This window comes from Apteryx rowi, unplaced genomic scaffold (genome assembly GCF_003343035.1).
Source record: "Apteryx rowi isolate R43461 unplaced genomic scaffold, aptRow1 scaffold_158, whole genome shotgun sequence".
Lineage (NCBI taxonomy): Eukaryota > Metazoa > Chordata > Aves > Apterygiformes > Apterygidae > Apteryx > Apteryx rowi.
Window position 1 is genome coordinate 323,392 of NW_020447841.1, and position 17,730 is coordinate 341,121.

At 37.1% G+C, this 17,730-nt stretch overlaps 1 protein-coding gene across 4 annotated transcripts in view; it reads left to right on the top strand.

The window, feature by feature from the left end:
* The window catches only part of BABAM2 (BRISC and BRCA1 A complex member 2), a 189,588-nt gene that overhangs the window by 132,733 nt on the left and 39,125 nt on the right, over positions 1-17,730 (top strand). For all 4 annotated transcript variants that reach the window (XM_026059471.1, XM_026059472.1, XM_026059470.1 and 1 more), the window contains 3 exons: positions 9,146-9,245; positions 11,253-11,323; positions 12,900-12,982. In XM_026059471.1, coding sequence (XP_025915256.1) covers positions 9,146-9,245; positions 11,253-11,323; positions 12,900-12,982 — 254 coding nt within the window. The remainder of the gene's footprint in view (positions 1-9,145; positions 9,246-11,252; positions 11,324-12,899; positions 12,983-17,730) is intronic.

Genomic DNA, 17,730 nt, shown 5'->3' on the forward strand with positions numbered 1-17,730 from the left:
CTTTTTGAAAACAAAAAAAAACAATTTTTTGAGATCATTACAAGTGTCTTTAAATTCAGTTCTTGTAATTATATATTTGTTATGAATTTCTGAATATAATCTGTATCTTTTCTGAAAACAAGCTGTGCCAAATGATTAAGCATGTTGGATTCATAATACACCTTGCAATTTTTTTGTGGGAAAACTGAGGGGGGCATAAATGTAGTAAGTTTCAACCCAAAAGCAGCGTTGGTCAGAAGTTTTGACTCTTGTAATAGAGAATTTCAGTATTTCTTTTTTGAGCCTATTAACACTCCATTATGAAAGATAATTCCACAGGTTAAGTTTGAGGGATTTATTAATACTTTTAATCTTTTTTAAATACATGGCTTTTACACTTGTCCCTTTGTTTTCATACTGTCAGAATGAATAAGTGACCAAAATTTTTACACTGTGCCTTGTTTTTTATAGTGGTATTGTTGCCACTGGTTAAGTAAACCTGTATTTTAAACCACTGCACACATGGAAGCCTTTCTGATAAGTCTTGTTTTACTCTCTTGGACTTTTTCTGTTTCTGAAGCTTGTGTTCTCAGGTGTAATAGAGTTCCCAGAGGGTAACTGATTCTATTGAACTGTGTACCTATCTAGGGAGGTTTTCTGTAAGCTTTGGATTTCTTTATAAAAGTAAGTTCCCTTGCACGAAAAATAGAACAATATTATGACTGTGTTGTAGGTAGAATACTTCTATACAGTATACTGCAGCTATATAGCATAAATTGTCTGATGAGCTGGGTTATAAACATTATCCTCATATGGTTTTGTTTCTTCAGAGAATGCAAGATCTGAGGATTGTGGAGAGCTCTCTTTCCCATCACTGTCAGTCCAAGTTTTTGGTTGTTTAATAGATCTGTGGAAACCTTGTAGACCCCTTCTGTGTAGAATCTTTGTGTTGATTTATGCATATAAAGACCCAATAAGCAAAGGAAATCCCTTCAGTCCTGATTTATCTGAAAATGCCAGCACTTCCACTGCTTCAGACTTCTATACTTTCAAGTAGCAATAAGAAAAGCTTTATACTGCAAGATCATCTGTCCTTTCCCCTTCCAGCTCTGAGTCTCAGCAAGGAAAGGGAAGAAAAGAAATATTCTAACTTCAATTATAAAATCAGCTATCCAGTCATCTTATGTTTCTCAGGGACTTTTTTTCCTCTTCAAGAGAAGGAGTAAACTACTGGGAACCGAGCTTCTAGCCCCCAAAGTCTTTCATTATTGCATCACCTGAGCTATCGTTCATGTAAGCCTGTAAGTTTAAGTTTGCTAGAACCCAGAATGTGTACAGTTAATGTAAATCTTTCATTGGTATAGCTGCCTTGTCTAAAGTGAGAAATACATTATTTGACAATTTTAACCTACAGCAGCATACGAAAGTTGGGATAACCTGAGCAAAGCAATATTCATTCGTACTTAGATGACTTTGTCACACAGCTTTTATACCAGTCTATGAATACTATTCAACTTCAGTATAAACATCTGAATGTTACAGGTGGGCAAGCACAGAAGCAGAAAGGTTGCAATAACTTCCTGAAGATTAAATATGAAGTCAGTAGAAGAGCTACAAATAAAGCTCAGCAAGCCTGATTTGCAGTTTTCTGCACAGTCCATGAAACTAAAGTGCATTCAGTTTTTAGTTTTTGCTTTTTACAATGATTATTTCATATTTTTCCAGTCACCAGTCATGAGGGGTTCAGAGGTATTTACCTTGAACCTTTGGTAGGTCAAGTAAAGAAAGATGGTATTATCCTTTCTGCTCTAATGGCCAGATTTTTTAGCCTGTGTTTGACTAGCATTCTTCCTCCAAGTAAGTAAATTTGGCACAGTTTTGCCTCCTGGTCAATTTGTGATTCTATTTTCTTGTCTCTACTCTGAGTAATGTAGATATCTCAGGTTATATGGGCTAGTTGGAGCCATACATATCTGTTTTACCTACATTGAAGTAGAAATAATTGTAGGTAGAAATCATCCCTGTAAAATAGAAGCTTAACTGCAATTTTTCTGTAATAGGATTTTTTTTTGGTTGCAGTTTAGCTAGCAGTAGATTGATTGGACAAACCATATGTTAATTTGTTTTAAATAGGGTATTGCTAGAAAGGGGAGAAAACACTAACCGATTTCTCAGAAATAGAAGCAATTGTTCTGTTATTTTTTTGGTAAGCGCTGTATTGCTGATCGCAGCAACATTCCAAAGCTTTTGCAAAGCACCACATTGCTAATGTGATAGGGAGGATTAGATTATGGACAAGCGGCTCTGAAAAATGGTAAATTGACGACAAATCCGGGATCATGGTCCTCAAGGCAGCTTTTGTGGTCACGTGCTTTTATTTGATGTGGTTCCTTCTGTCTCTTGTGCCAAATGGTGTAATGTACTAAAGTGATGAAACTGCAAAAGGAAAAAAAAAAAAAAGGAAAAGTGAACTATTTACTTTAGCAACAAAGGAGAAAGAAAGCAGGGAAGGAGATCAAAGCCCATAATATGAGTGTCTCAAAACAGGAAAAAAGAGCAAAAAGATGGGAATTTCTTTCCACATGCTTCAGGCTATTCTTGCTTATAGCCGTCCTGACTAATATCACTCTTACTTGTGTAGGTCTGAAACGTGCTTCAGTTTCAAAATAAGGCAGGTGAAAACTTACATTTAGAGAGTTAAGAAGGGTGTATCCAAGTAAAAGAAAGGGCTATAGTCTATAAAGTCTAAAGTCTACTTTCCATCACTAGTAAGTAGATTTAACATGTTTTAACATTGGCCACGCTGAGAGACAAGCTCTCAGTTATTTTAGACCTGTATAAAAAGTCTTTCCATGTAGAGGCAAGTTTTTTTGTTTATTTACATTTTCAAAGCTAGACAAATCTTCAACCGTATGGTTCACAACCATTCAAATTGTCTTTTTCTTACTTTATATGTTTTTTTGAAGAAAGAATACATGGGATTAGGAACATTGTTGAGTACAATCAGTATTATGTACCACTTTCTTGTGGTATAAAGCTGTTTAATAATATGTTCACTGTATATACAGGGATAAGTATGATCCTTCTTACAATGCTGGGCTCTACTCATGAACAAATGTTTTTTTGTTTKTTTTTTTTTTACTTTTTCCTCCCTTGGAGCAAAAATAAATGCCACTGTGCAAGGTATCTCCTTTTCAGAGCCTGAAAAATGTGCTTAGATGTTCTTTGTGATACTATTCAAAGAGAAGCTCATAGAAGTTGGGAGATGGGGAAGGCTAACAGATAAAAGCCATTAGGTCAAAATATATGGACAGTATTGTGTGCATATGTTCATCTATAGTTCCATAACCTGTGTTAGCACATAACTTAATAGACTAATGTTTTTATTCTTGCAGGACCCTGGAATATAGGGTGTAGTCTGAAATAATCCTCATTTCGGACTCAGCTCAAAGATTCCCAGCAGTGTAGAGAAACCTGCATTTTTGTGTTCTGAGAAGAAGAGGCAGCAAAATAGGTTGCAGGGAGGTGCTGGGGTGAAGGGAAAGGAGTCTGGGGAGCCTGAAGGCTCTGAGAGAGGCTGCAGGGGGTGCAGGGGAGGGGTGGGGGCCCTTGAAGGAAACAGGGACGGGAGTGTGAGTGTCTTCCTTCAGGCCTTTAAGTGTGCCTTGGCTGAGCACCCACTCCTCTGAGCTTGGGACTTGGAGGCACCCTTCTTTTTCCTCAGGAAACCAGACTTTTTAAAGAAGAGGAACTGATCAGTTCTTTATGCAGAAATACTCAGGAACAAGAACAGTCACTTCTGTAGACCTGTGAATTAATACTATGCCTTTTGGTTGTTTTTCAAGGATCATTTCTCAAGAAAGGCATTTTAATGTCATTATAAGCTCTCAAGAAATGGAAAAGAACTTTAAATTTTATATGTGGGCCTGAATAAATAGATCCATTGAGAGACAGATAGAGCAAGTCATTTGGCATGCACGAGCCAACGGCAGAAATGTGCATGTACTCCAGCTCTGCTAGTTGCACTTGTATTTTGGAGTGTTGCAGAACAAAAACTACTGTTAATATAGGCTGGCTGCTGCTGTTGTTAAATTCGATACCGAATCCATCCCAAAATTAGTTTAATTCACAGAACAGGGATCAGAACCACGCATTGTGTCTGACATTATAGAAACCCAGGAAAGCAGGAACTTGCTGGTCCATTTTGAGATGAGATGTACGAAGTAGGTTTGCAGAGCTGAGTAGGTTTAGTATAACAGCAAGCGAGGAAAAGGACCGGGTCAACAGATCTGTCTATGTCCCAACATGAATAGTTCATATATGGCCTGTCTCATAGGTGCCATGTATTTATCTTCATCTGGTACAAGTCCTAGTGAAATATCGTCAACTGAGGTTGTTGCTTTGTGAAAGTTAATAAAATACAGAAAGCCACTATCAGAATCTGTTAGAATTCTAGCCTTTAAAAGTTTACTCAAAAATTTTTATTTCTAAACACAATTTGGATTGGTTCTCCCGTAACGAGGCTTACTCTGGCAGTTGTTGGGGGGCAATATTAATCAATTTGGCTATGTTTAAAGCAAAGTAACTTCCTCATTGTTATCTCTTGATGCTTTTTTCTTGAGAAAATGAACGTCACCAAACCTGATACTGTGATGTTATAATTGTTTTTATCTCTGGATATAGAAATGCATTTTATTTGTGGGGAGTGTATAACACAATGATACCAAAAAAGAAAGCTTAATTGCAAACAAATATGCAGGATCTATTCTCTAAAAAGCCCAATTATCTGAAAAGTAGGCCTGAAGCATGGGAAGCTCTAGCTTACACTGATGGAATCTCTTGGCAAATAGAATTTCCTTGACTATTAAAGGTTTTTATGGCATTTTTATTTTCTTATACCTTTTCTTTTGATGGATCTTTGAGGTACTTCATACAGCAACATGAGATACTGAGCTGCATGCTAAATTCCTTGTCAAATTTTCTTAATTTTGCACATTTCCATGCTTAATTTTTACAGGTGCTTCTTATTCGAATCAGTCGCTTCTCCTTTCTTCAGATGCAGGTTTATTATAGGGTTACAGGGAGTATAGCCTTTTTGACCTGTCTCTTGTTTGTGAGGTACTGCAAGTGGGTTCCTTTTGACATGACAGAGAAATAGTATAGTACAGTTCAATCAAATCCTGAAAAATAGCCTCCTTATATATATATATAAAAAAAAAAGGATAGTATGTGTTTCATAAGACAGTTGAAGCCTAATTAATGAATGTTTGTAGAATGCTTCGAGATTATCAGAGGCAAGGTCCTGTGTGAATGCAATATTTTATTACAATATTTAATAAGTAAATTCTCTGACCCAGTATTGGGAACAAAAAATACCTGTCCAGTCTTGATTTCCCCTACCCATAATTATTTCTACTGAACATAAATTACATATTGTACCATTTTTCTCTGTTTTCAGGGGATAATCATACTAAAAGTTGCAGCCTTTTTTCTGTGAAGGGATCTCTTTCTCAAAAACCACACCTTGTAGCAGTCTGTTTTACATTTGAAGAGGGTTCAACAGGATTGACATGATTTATGTCAACATGTTTTTATAGTTTGGCTGCTTTTGCGCTATGGGTATAGGTAAAATGGGAAGCCCTTAGTCACAAATGGTAATAATTCCGTCTGCAAGATGTATTGGAAGTAGGTAATACAGGAGTGGAATCTTTTTTGACTCTGAAATCTGGTAGAGGTTACTCCTGATATTATACCTATTGTAGCCAAAAGAGGAACCTGTGATTTCTTTTTTGTACTCTGAGCATCTTCAGTGAAATCCTCATCCCCCCCGGCTCTGAGGGGGAACTTGGGCTTGGTTGCAAATGAGGCAAGAGGGGATGGACRATGCCATTTGCTCCATGTACGATATTGGAAACATTTTATGGATATATTTACACAAACATTTAAGGAGTTTAATAAATTCAAAACCACTGTCTTAAAGTGAGTTTTACAACCCCCTCATAATATATCAGAATGGAGTAATATTTCATTCTCCAACATTAAAGACTGATGAACCCACTATACTTCCAGGTTTCTAAGAGCAAAGTACTGTTTCAGAAGTGATCCAACTTCCTAATAATCTAATAGTCATGCTTCACTGTCTCTGAACATCCACAAGGAACAAGATTATATTCCTGTGTACTTGTGAGTAATTTTAGTAAGGGGATAGCAGCAAGAAAACAGAAGTTTATTTTAAAAAATACCATTCAAATCTTACTTTTCTTAGAAAAGTTTGTTTGTTTTTTTTATGTAGCTGTTGTGTACTCAAGGCTTTTTTTCTTTCATTCATCCTTCATTTGGATATGCAAAATCCAGACCTGCAGAACTGTTCCGTGTGGTGAACAGTCTGCTGAACCCAGACGGTTTTGCTCGAGTAGCAGATTTCCATATATCTCATTATGAGGTACTTTTTTGTTATTTGTTTAGGCTCTGTTCCTTTGGAGGGATATTTACCATTGTAAACCCTTATACCTATCGAAGTGATATGGTATCAAGAATGGAGGAAAATATACCAGCAGGTCCTGTTGGAGAATAAAAGGCTTATTTTGCCGAGAGAATGCTTGTTTCCAACCAATTTAATCTTTTATGGAAACAGCGTGTAAACAGGAAGCCTCAAGTCATTTAGCTTCTGAAGATTTTTAATTGTATCCAACAACATTCTGGATGTTTAGTGAATGATGTAAGCCACAACATTGTAATGCAAATTCATATCCCTTTTGATTGGTAAAAGACCATAAGAAAGATTTAGGTCAATACTGCCAAAAGAAAACATCATGGACTTCATTTGGTTGTAGCCTTATACAACCCAATTTAAATAAAAAGTGTGTGATCTTTACATGCTGAAGAAGCTGTTATCCTCAGCAATAGTGGGCATTCTTCAATCTTCCCCTCTATGATAAAGGCAATTGATTAAGCTGCATAAATACATCTTTAGAATCCTCTTATTTCTGTTATTTGGGTTTCAGGTCTCTATGTTGTGCATGGGCAGAAGTAATTTCTTTGTTCATATTATTTCCTTCTGGGGATGAACAGAATCATAGAATCTATAATCATAAAATAGTTTAGATTGGAGGGAACCTCTGGAGGTTATCTGGGCCAGCTCCTTCCTCAGAGCAGGCCCAGCTTAGATCAGGTTGCTCAGAGCCTTGTTCAGTTGAGCTTTGCGTATCTCCACGGATGGAGATACCACAGCCCCTCTGCGCCCCTCTTCCAGTATTTGATTGCTCTCACTGTGAAAGCGTTTTTCCTAATATCTAATCAAAATTTCTTTTGTTGCAACTTTTCTCCATTGCCTTTCATCCTGTCACTGTGCACTGTTCTGAGAAGAATCACAGAATCGCTGAGGTTGGAAGGGACCTCTGGAGATCATCTAGTCCAACCCCCCCTGCTCAAGCAGGGTCACCTAGAGCACATTGCACAGGATTGCATCCAGGCGTGTTTTGAATATCTCCAGAGAAGGAGACTCCACAACCTCTCTGGGCAACCTGTTCCAGTGCTCTGTCACCCTCACAGTGAAAAAGTTTTTCCTCATGTTCAGATGGAAGCGTCTGTGTTTCAGTTTGTGCCCRTTGCCTCGCGTCCTGTCGCTCGGCACCACTGAAAAGAGTCTGGTCCCATCCTCTCGACACCCTCCCTTCAGATACTTGTACACGTTGATAAGATCTCCTCTCAGCCTTCTCTTCTCCAGGCTAAACAGGCCCAGCTCTCTCAGCCTTTCCTCATAAGAGAGATGCTCCAGTCCCCTAATCATCTTTGTGGCCCTTCGCTGGACTTGCTCCAGTAGTGCCACATCCCTCTTGTACTGGGGAGCCCAGAACTGGATGCAGTACTCCAGATGTGGCCTCACCAGGGCTGAGTAGAGGGGGAGAATCACCTCCCTCGACCTGCTGGCAACACTCTTCCTGATGCACCCCAGGATACCATTGGCCTTCTTGGCCACAAGGGCACATTGCTGCCTCATGCTTAACTTGGTGTCCACCAGCACTCCCAGGTCCTTCTCCGCAGAGCTGCTTTCCAGCAGGTCAGCCCCCAACCTGTACTGGTGYATGGGGTTATTCCTCCCCAGGTGCAGGACCCTGCACTTGCCTTTGTTGAACTTCATGAGGTTCCTCTCYGCCCACCTCTCCAGCCTGTCYGGGTCTCTCTGAATGGCAGCACAGCCCTCTGGTGTATCAGCCACTCCTCCCAGTTTKGTATCGTCAGCAAACTTGCTGAGGGTGCACTCTGTCCCTTCAAGAGTGTGACTCCATCTTCTCTATATTTTTCCATTAGGTGTTACCATTAGGTTCCATCAGTAAGATGCCCCCCATAACCTTCTCTTAAGATTGAACAAACCAATTTCTTTCAGCCTCCCCTTGTACATTGTGTACCTAGTAATCTTTCTGGCCTGCTGCTGGCCTACCTGCTGTAGTTGGTTAACATCTGTGTTGTACTGGGGAGCCCAAAAGTGGACGCATTACTCCAGGTGTGGTCTCACATGTGCCTTTAGGTGAAGAGCAGGTCAATAAAAGAATGTTGAAAGGTGTTGGAGAAGGTTTTATTCTCCTTGCTAGGCCTTTGGTTTTGAAAATAAAATAATTGTATATCCGTAAGGATGTGATTGGCTATACAGTCAGTTAGGACTGACCTGGAGGTGTTAATCTGAATTTTAAGGAATCTGAAAGAGGCTGAGGAAAATATTCTTTGGTCATTTAGAAACCATGTTGCTGAATAACTTGGTGGACTGTGATTAAGTTACTAATGGCTGTTGAAAGTTGTTTACACTGTCTGGTGTATCAGAAAATCAAAATCCTCTCCTTCCAGCTATAACAAGATACCTTAACTACAATACTTATCAAAGAGAACTAAAAAACATTAACTGTTTACAATGAAAAACTGTTTCTTCAGAGAATGGTTTGCATTAATGATATTCTTGATTAAAGGTGTTTAATTATGGGGAGAAGTAGTAGAACCTAATTTTATAGAAGGTATCACTCAATACTTATTGTATCACTGTGGCATAAAATAAATACATTTCCTTGTTATGGACTTCATCTTTCAATTTAGGGAAAGAGGAGAAAGTGTAAAGATCAATTTCAAATCCTAAAGATTGTATGTGTGATGTACTTTTCAATAAACTTCTTTCTAGTGCTCTTGGAGGATCATCCGCCCTTCACATCCCAGCCTTTCCTGGTGGAGGTTGTCTTATTGACTATGTACCCCAAGTATGCCAGCTACTAACAAACAAGGTAAGTTTATAATTTACCTTGCCTTAGATGTTGTACTGTACTGTAGTAACGCACTATAATATTTCCATAGACATGTTTTTTCTTCTGCTAGGTGGTTCAGGTAAGCTATACTTAAAGTAAACTACCCAAGGAATAATTTCTAGGATAATAGTTGAGCACCAAAACAGTGTGCTGAATGTAATGAATCTTTTAGGTAAATAAGCATGTTTGGTATCAAGCCCTGGGGTGGGTTTTCTAATTGTGACGTTACAGTTAGGTTAAAATGTTATTGTAGTCCACCTCTCTTTTGCTAGTAAATGCAAATATATAGTTCACCTATTAATTTTCCAATTGGAAAATCTCTATTTAAAGTCTCATACCATAATTGTCATTGTAGATTTTGAGAGCTTAACAGAGGATTCAGTGATTTTCATCTTGGATGTTTACTCCAAATAAACTAAATCAGCAGTCTACTTGGATGTTTATACAGTAATAGCCACTTAGCGTTGCATGTACTGAAAAGGTTGTGTTCTGGTTGGCTTAATGTTTTGACAAAAAAGAACAAATATAATATTTTGAAAGCTTCTCCATTATTTAAGTATAATTTTCAATACGAAGCTTAGGGGCCAACATCCAGGGATCTGCCTATTATAGACTTCCTATTTGTATTTATATATGATTTTTACTTTTGTTTGTCCAAAGGAGGAAAATAAAATTATCTTTCAGAAAAAGTTCTTCAGAATGTGTTTCCATAATTATATTGGAATCTATCTTTAGAGTTGTTTTTGTTGTGGCTTTCTGTTAAAATTACTTTCTGTTTTTAAAATCTGCAAGTACACAGGACTGTTTTTATCCTTTTTTAAACAAAGTCCCTTAAGCAAACTTATCATATGTTTTCCTTTCCCCAAAATAACATTTCAGATCCCACACAAAGCCTTCAAAATAATCATAGTTTTTATAAAATGAAGTAAGTCTCATTTTATAAATAGAATAATTTTACTTTAAGGGGTGCAACATAGCTCTCAGCAATGATTGTATCAAGGCTTTTTCGAAAAATTTAGGAAAGCTTTTGCCAGCCAAGGAATTCTAATATTACTATAGCCAAGAAAAATAATGTATGCGTATTCCTCCTGTTCTTTTCATGTTCTGTGGGGAAAAAGGCTTTTAAAATGTTAGTTTTCATTCTGGAAGGCAAAGGGATTTACATAAGAAATCAAGTATGGAACCATTCTGTACATACTCAAAGTAACCAGTTGTAAACCAGATGCTCCTTCAACCTGGCAACGTGTGTGTTGTTTCTGTTATGGGTCAAACCCTGTTCACACTATTCTGCTAAGTAATCCCATTCAAATCAATCAATAAGAAAACATACACAGCTCAAGGAGAATTTTGCCTTCAGTCTTCCAAGTTTAGCATTGTTGGATTTTGTCTGTGCCAGGACGGAAGTCTTTCGAAACCCAGAATGCCCCAGAACTTGATGCTCATGATTGAGTAGGTGGCTCCCTGAGTCAGCATGAAACCAATGAGGAAGCTTAGCGTAAGAAGATTTTGTTGGAGGTGCAGTCTTCAGAAGACAACTAAGATCACAGCTGTGATTTTTTTTTTTTTTTTTTTTTATAACCAGAGTGTAACTTTGACACTTAGCCAGCTGTCAGTTCAGGTAATTATGTTTTGCCTGTCACAGCTTCCTGCTCAAACTTCAGTTAGGCAAGGTGGTGCACTTCTTTTCTTCACTCTTTATTTTGCATGGTTAAACAGTGTTTCAATATATTGTGAAATGCTACGTTTCACATAGAAGTGAGTGAAGAGATTCCTGTATGTGCAAGATTTTCTGTGTACAAGATCCACTCTTTGGTTTAAAGCTATTTTAGGATAAATCATGCAAGCTAAATGTAGGATTCCGAATTATTACCGTGTCAAAAATAAATCTTCCTTAACAAGGAGTATATGACAGACTGGGAGGATTGGCTTTTTTTAAAGTTTTATAGCTTTGGATTTGTTTCTTTCTTTTTTTTCTTTTTTTTTAAGGTACAGTATGTTATTCAGGGATACCACAAGAGAAGAGAGTATATCGCAGCTTTCCTGAGTCACTTTGGAACGTAAGTTTTCTTGTAATGCATTATTTTGTGTAGTATGGGGAAAAGTGTTATTTTCTGCACATGGTCTTTGGTTATGTAACTGATTTCTAGTGGGTAAGCTGAAATTTGGTCATTTTTGCAGAATAATGTGTATGCATTCTCTTTCTATAGTAAAGTTGGTATGAAGCTCAGTGTTACTTCACTTAGTGTCAGCTGCCAATCTGATTTTACTCAAAAAATGGCCAATTATGGGAAAAGGATAAGTAGGGATTTTCTCCCTGTGCAAAAGAAATGTCCTTGTTTCTGAAAAAATGATTAGAGGGGTCTTGCAGTAAAAGGCAATGCTTGAAGTGCATTAGGTATAGAGAAGTGGGGTCTGGTTCCAAATCTGGCAGGAGCCAGAAACCACTGCCTGGCATAAAGGCAAGAATCTGGTGACCGGCTGCTCCCGCCATTCAACAGTATCTCGTCCCTTGAGAGAAAGGGCCGTCATTTCCTGTTGAATTCCTGTATTTGGAAGGTCCACGGCCTGATATGTTGGCACATTAGTATCACAGATCAACTGATCGGGGTGCCTTACCACTCTGAAAGGTAGGAGCTTTGGTTTTCCCCCTAAATTCCAATTTCAGCAAGAGTCCAGGAGCTGATGTGACATGGATTACCTGATCAGCAGTGTCTTGCCTCATTGTGAGGAAGGGATTTCTGCTTCTGCTTGGTCATTCCAAACGCTGCAAATATCAGGAACTCTTAAATCTCAGGTCTCTCAAGTAAGGGTAGAAAAGGGATTTTTAGCATGCGCGCAAATTTTATACAACTGTAGGTAGATAACAATGACTTGAACTTGGACACGTGAGTAGGTAGAAAGTTGATGCAGACCCTGGAGATGTAATGGGTTTAAAAACATGACTCTTTTTTTCTTCTGAGAATTATTTGACTCAATCTACAGTGCAGAAATGGCCCAGGTGTGCCTCTTCTATGCCACGTTTTTATTTCCCTTGTGAAGCGGTTCAAGAGTTCTGATATTGCTTCACACTTCTAGTAAATGCCATTTCCTGATGGCTGAGACTTTTGATCTGTCTACTGAATAAGTATTCTATATTTTACTTTTGTTTACTTTTATGCTGAGGCATTTCTTATATATACTCTTGAATTTTCAAATTTAAGCTCTACTTCTTTGCATTTTCAATTTTACCTTATGTCTGCAGACATGATAAATTATCTTCACATGAGTAACATATGGGGAATTTTTGTGTAATGTAATGTACAATTATTATCAATTTATTACTGCAGATGCTGTTAGCAGCTCTCATTATATTCTAAAATATATTTATATAAACTGAATATGACTTTTGATCAGATAAAAAAAAAAAAACCTCCAGTACAGCAGCATAAATAAGAAAATTATTAAGCTTAAAAGTTTAATTAATCTGAATTTGGCTAGAAAATTATAAGTTAATAAATTTAATATTGGAAATTTCTAAAGAAACAAACAAAAAAAMCCCAAACCCTGTAATCCAGGATTTACATCTTTATTATGTAGTATTGGAATGAATGCTAGGTAAAAATTGCATTCATTTTTTGTACTTCTTGTTGATAGTGGTGTGGTGGAATATGATGCAGAAGGCTTCACAAAGCTTACTCTGTTGCTGATGTGGAAAGATTTTTGCTTCCTTGTTCACAGTAAGTAACTCTGCCTCAGGCATAAATTTCTATCCTCTTGAAGATAAGAGTTCAAAAGGGAAAAAATACAATTACAGGAAATAATTTAAAAGTTTTAGCTATTTTTATCCAGTGCTTAATGTATTTTTGATGTGGCCATGACACTTCAAAAATACAAAATCTTGATTGTACTTTGAGAAGGAGAGAGGATCTCTGTGGATAGCACATTCTGCCTGGTTTGCAGAAAACCAAAGATGTTCTGGGAAGTTTCTCTAGTAACTTCACACAGAGTTAAGTTCACAGTTGTAACTTCTCCTATTGAGCTGTCAACAATACCTTGATAATGAGGACCAATGACATACGTGAGCGGGAAATACCTAAAATGATGTATAATTGTTAGGAATCAATACATTGATAGTGATAGTAGTGACTCTCTAAATCAAGACTGGGTTACTTTTGAAAAGATGCTCTTACTTAAATACACAGAAATTACTTTATGTAGAAATTAGTAAGTATGGTTCTGCTGCTGCCGTACGCATGTTTACTTAAGCAGAAATTAATATTTCTTTCCCTTACAGTAATGTGAAAATCACAGCTCTCAAAGGTATTTTGGTTTTGGGAAATTCAGTCATCTTATACTTTATTTTTGATCCTTACACTTCTCATTTCTTTGTTTAAAATAATTGCAATACAAAATAGACAGCTGCAACGTTGATGTTTGTTAATGCTTTAGTTCTGGAATATTTCAAATTACATTCTTTTTGACTGTGGGTTAGCTTTGCATGTGGAAAAACTAATGATGTCTAAATGACATCTTAATTTATACCAGGTTTTTTAGAGCAAGAAGTGAGGACTGCCATTGTTCAGAGAAGTCCTTTTTCCTGYGTTGTGTAGGAGATCCAAAAATGGTCTCACAGATCCCCTTCTTTTTATCACCCAAGAGTTTCAGACTGTAAAGAATTCCGTTCTGCAGAGGTCTAGAAAACAMAGACTTGAAATTAATTTCCATTATATTAATAGGATTTACATTGGGAAAAACACAAAGTAAAACTGATACAGTTGGAGAAATTGCCCTTATTACATCTTTATTTACTTTTCTTTTCATACAATTTTTCCTAGGAGATGCTACTTTTCTTTCTGTACAACCTTCTTGAAGATCCCTGCCTTTTTTAGTCCCCATTATGTTTAGTTTAATTTTATTGGTGGTGGTAATTGTGGATTTGATTTTGCCTTGGGATAATATAACTTCATAAATGGTGAAGCAGTTAGTTTTCAGGGGAATCAAAATTCAAATTTCTGTTAGATAACAGAGTAGGTTTTAACTATGAAGTAATATTCAGAGTGCTCAATTTAACTGGCGTAAAGCCCATGAAAGCTACAATTATAACTGAATGGTTTATCACTATGTATTAACCCTGTGGCCTTAGAAATCATACAGTAGCTTAGCTCTGTAAGTCATTGCATCACTTGCTTGTTGAACAATCCACTGCAAAAACATTTGTTTCATGTACTAAAGGATATTGCAATGAAAGGACTGAAACCTGCACTTCATTTCCTGAGTGAAGTAATGTAGGCTTTCATCTCTTAACCACTGACATTACTATGTATATTATGGTTGAATATTTAGCAAGCATCTAATAAAATGTCTGGGAGAGATAGCCATAAGTTGAAAACTCTTCTACTTTATGTATTTAGTAGTATGCAGAGAAAGTATTCAGAGAAAAATAAATAGGTCAGTATACTGTAAGCACAATGGCAAATCAACTGAAAGGAACCATAATAAATTTTACTGGAGTCTTAATTTAGGCTAAAATTTTAGGCTTAAAGTGAGATTGTGCGATATATAAACCCCAAAATGAGTTGTATTTCCTTTAAAAGATACATTCAGAGATTTCAAAAATAACTTTTTAATTCAAATATTTTCATTCAGAGTTACAAACTTGTTTGGAAACCAGGAGGTGAAACGCGTTAAAAATGACCTGAAATTATTCAGAGTAGTTTTACTGAGTGAACTGAATTAAAGAAAAAGAGGCTTTCTGGAAAGAAATTGGAAGATAATTCTGGAGTGCAAAAGCCCAACAATCTCAGAACAGTTTCTCTTGCTAAAAAAATGTGGCTTGTGCAATAATTACGGAATGAGGAGCAAAGTCTTCCCACTTTACCTTAAAGCGCAGGAAAACTATCTAATTGTCAACTTAATCATGAGATTAATGTAGCTGCTGAAGTTGTTATATTAGATCAGAGTGGTCAATGGAACTATTGTTTTAGTGGTTTAGTTCTAAGAATTAATCAAGTGCTTTCAAATATATAGCAGAAGCAATGAACATTCAGAGAAGTTCATGTGGAAGAGGAAGTCATTAATCAGGCTTAATGCTTTTGATATTGATATTGTTTATGCGTAAGCTTCAGTATGAAGTTTTGTAAGTAAACTTCAATATACTGCTGATTTCTTTCTCTACTTAATTATATATCAGCTATGATTCATTTCTTGACACATGATAGATATTTCTTCCAAAGAGTATGTATGCATACCTTATATAAATGTAAACACGAATAACTCTGCACAAGTAAGAATTAAGTAGTCCTATTGGTATGGACACAAGAACAGGACTCCAAACCTGTTTGTAAGTAGAGTTTTCAAAGTTTAATTTTTGTCTTATGAGATTTTTAGGATATCAGCACAAAGGAGATTGACAGCAGTTGGAACAATTGCTGTTTAAAATGCTGTTTAAGACATCTTGAAAAGGATGGGTATTAAAATAAAAAGGCTTTGTTTCATTGTGCAGTATTTATGGGGATGGGGAATGTTGGAAATTGCCGCCATTTGTGTCTCAAATTTATATGCAGTCTCAGACCTAGCTGAAGTTGATAGAAACACTTGCTACCACTGATCTTGGGTAACTGCAGGGATATTCAACTTCTATGTTCAGTAATACCAGTGACACAGGAGGTCTGAAGTGCTGGTCGTGTGAAAGCTAAAAGTTTAATTAACAAGCTTTCTTGCTATCGGAGTGACAACTGAAGTGGCTTTTTGTTCACCTTCTTAGCTGTCTGTGCAGTTATGTGGTGACCTGTATTAGAGAATATATCAGAAATGGGCAGCATTATTCATCTCAAGAAGAATGCGTTTCTTCTCTGAGAAGCAGAAGCAAACATTGGGCCTAGAGTATTAATTRGAGGTTATATCTGTGATGATCAGGCTGTGGGCAGACAGCCTTTTCTGGATTCCCTTTTTTTGGTAAAAGTCATCAATGCCAGCTTCTGATACATTCCTGTTTGGATATTGCTATCTGCACAAATTTGTCAGCAGAACAATTTGTGCCAGCTCAGTTGAGCTAGCTTATGTGGTTTGAATTGATTACCTGAGCTAAGCAACTGGGGATTGCTCACATAACCCTCCTCTGGGTCTGGATTAGCACATCTGTCCACAGCCTCAAAGTAAGCAGAAAGCAGCTCAAAAAGTAAGGACACAAAGAATTTTTGGTAACCATATTGTCACATGAGGCTGGGGGGGGGGAGGGGGGAGGAGTTTGGATGGGAAAAGCGTTAGTAGCTGGGAAGACAGGTTTATACTACTGTGCAAGGAAACTTCAGCTTATTCCAGTAGTGTTCAGAAAAAGAGGAATGCATGCTCATTCACTGTGGAAAAAAAAAAAAAAGAATTGCTTTGAAGAACTAAGTCATTCTATCAGTTTCTTTTTGAAACAGAAATAAGCCATGATGCTTCAGATACTGTTTTAATCAATCAGTAGGGCTACACAAATCCTTAGAATTCAGATATTTGTTAGCTTTTCAGACAGCTGATACAGTTTAAGATTTTACTTATCCTTTAAAGGAGATTGCCCCTATCCTGGAAAGTCAATGTAATGGAACTAATGAGCATTCGTCGGCCACTTCATCTGTTCCTCCAGCAGCAGTTTAAATAAACCAGTGAACTTTGTGGTGAGGAGCTAGTGAGGAGGTTTGGTAAAGTCTTAAATGGAAGTTGTTTGCTAGATGAACGTGTGTCTCATCACTTAATATTTGGTATTTGGGTTTAGGAGAGCTTATGCAACAAGGCAAAAGCATTTTCTTTCATACAAGATTTTATTTATTGTTTTCTTTTTTGAAATTGCTTCTGCAGATTCCTATTTCAAAAATCACATGCCTACCACACAAACTCCAGAGTCGCTGAGATAATAAAAGCGTTTAAGGAAGTACTTGTTTGAGCAATTTGGAACCCAGAGCATAAGACTCTATTTCCTGTAAACACTTTAGTAAACCTTTATCTGTCTATAGTTTTGACTATAAAGCCCTCTCTTGTGAAGGGACCTATAGATCTTATTAAATGTGAGTGTTAGAAGTAGTTAGTGTTTGTTGTTTTGATGTAGTGTTTAATGCAGTAGGAATATGCTCAATGGCTGAGGCTCCTATGTGCTGCTAGAGTATGAATAATCATTTGAGTGGGTTTGGTAGTTTTAGAGATTTTTCAGTGTTTTTCTCTCATGTTAGACATGCTCACATATCCTTTGGAAGCTGAAAGAAGATAGTCTTTAAGAGTTGCTCCTCTTGATTGGTATCAGCGCCTGGCAGTGATCATGATTAACACTTAAAATTCCAGGAAAAAATCATTGGAGGGAAATAAGACTGCATTTGCTCTACTTTTTCCAGGGAAGTTAGTCTGACTGTGAAAAAGAAGCCTCTTCAAGAAAAGGTATGGGAGAATAGACTGTTTTCTGCCCCAGTCATTTTTCTGAAAAGGAGCCAAGAGCATTGAGTAGAATATTTAC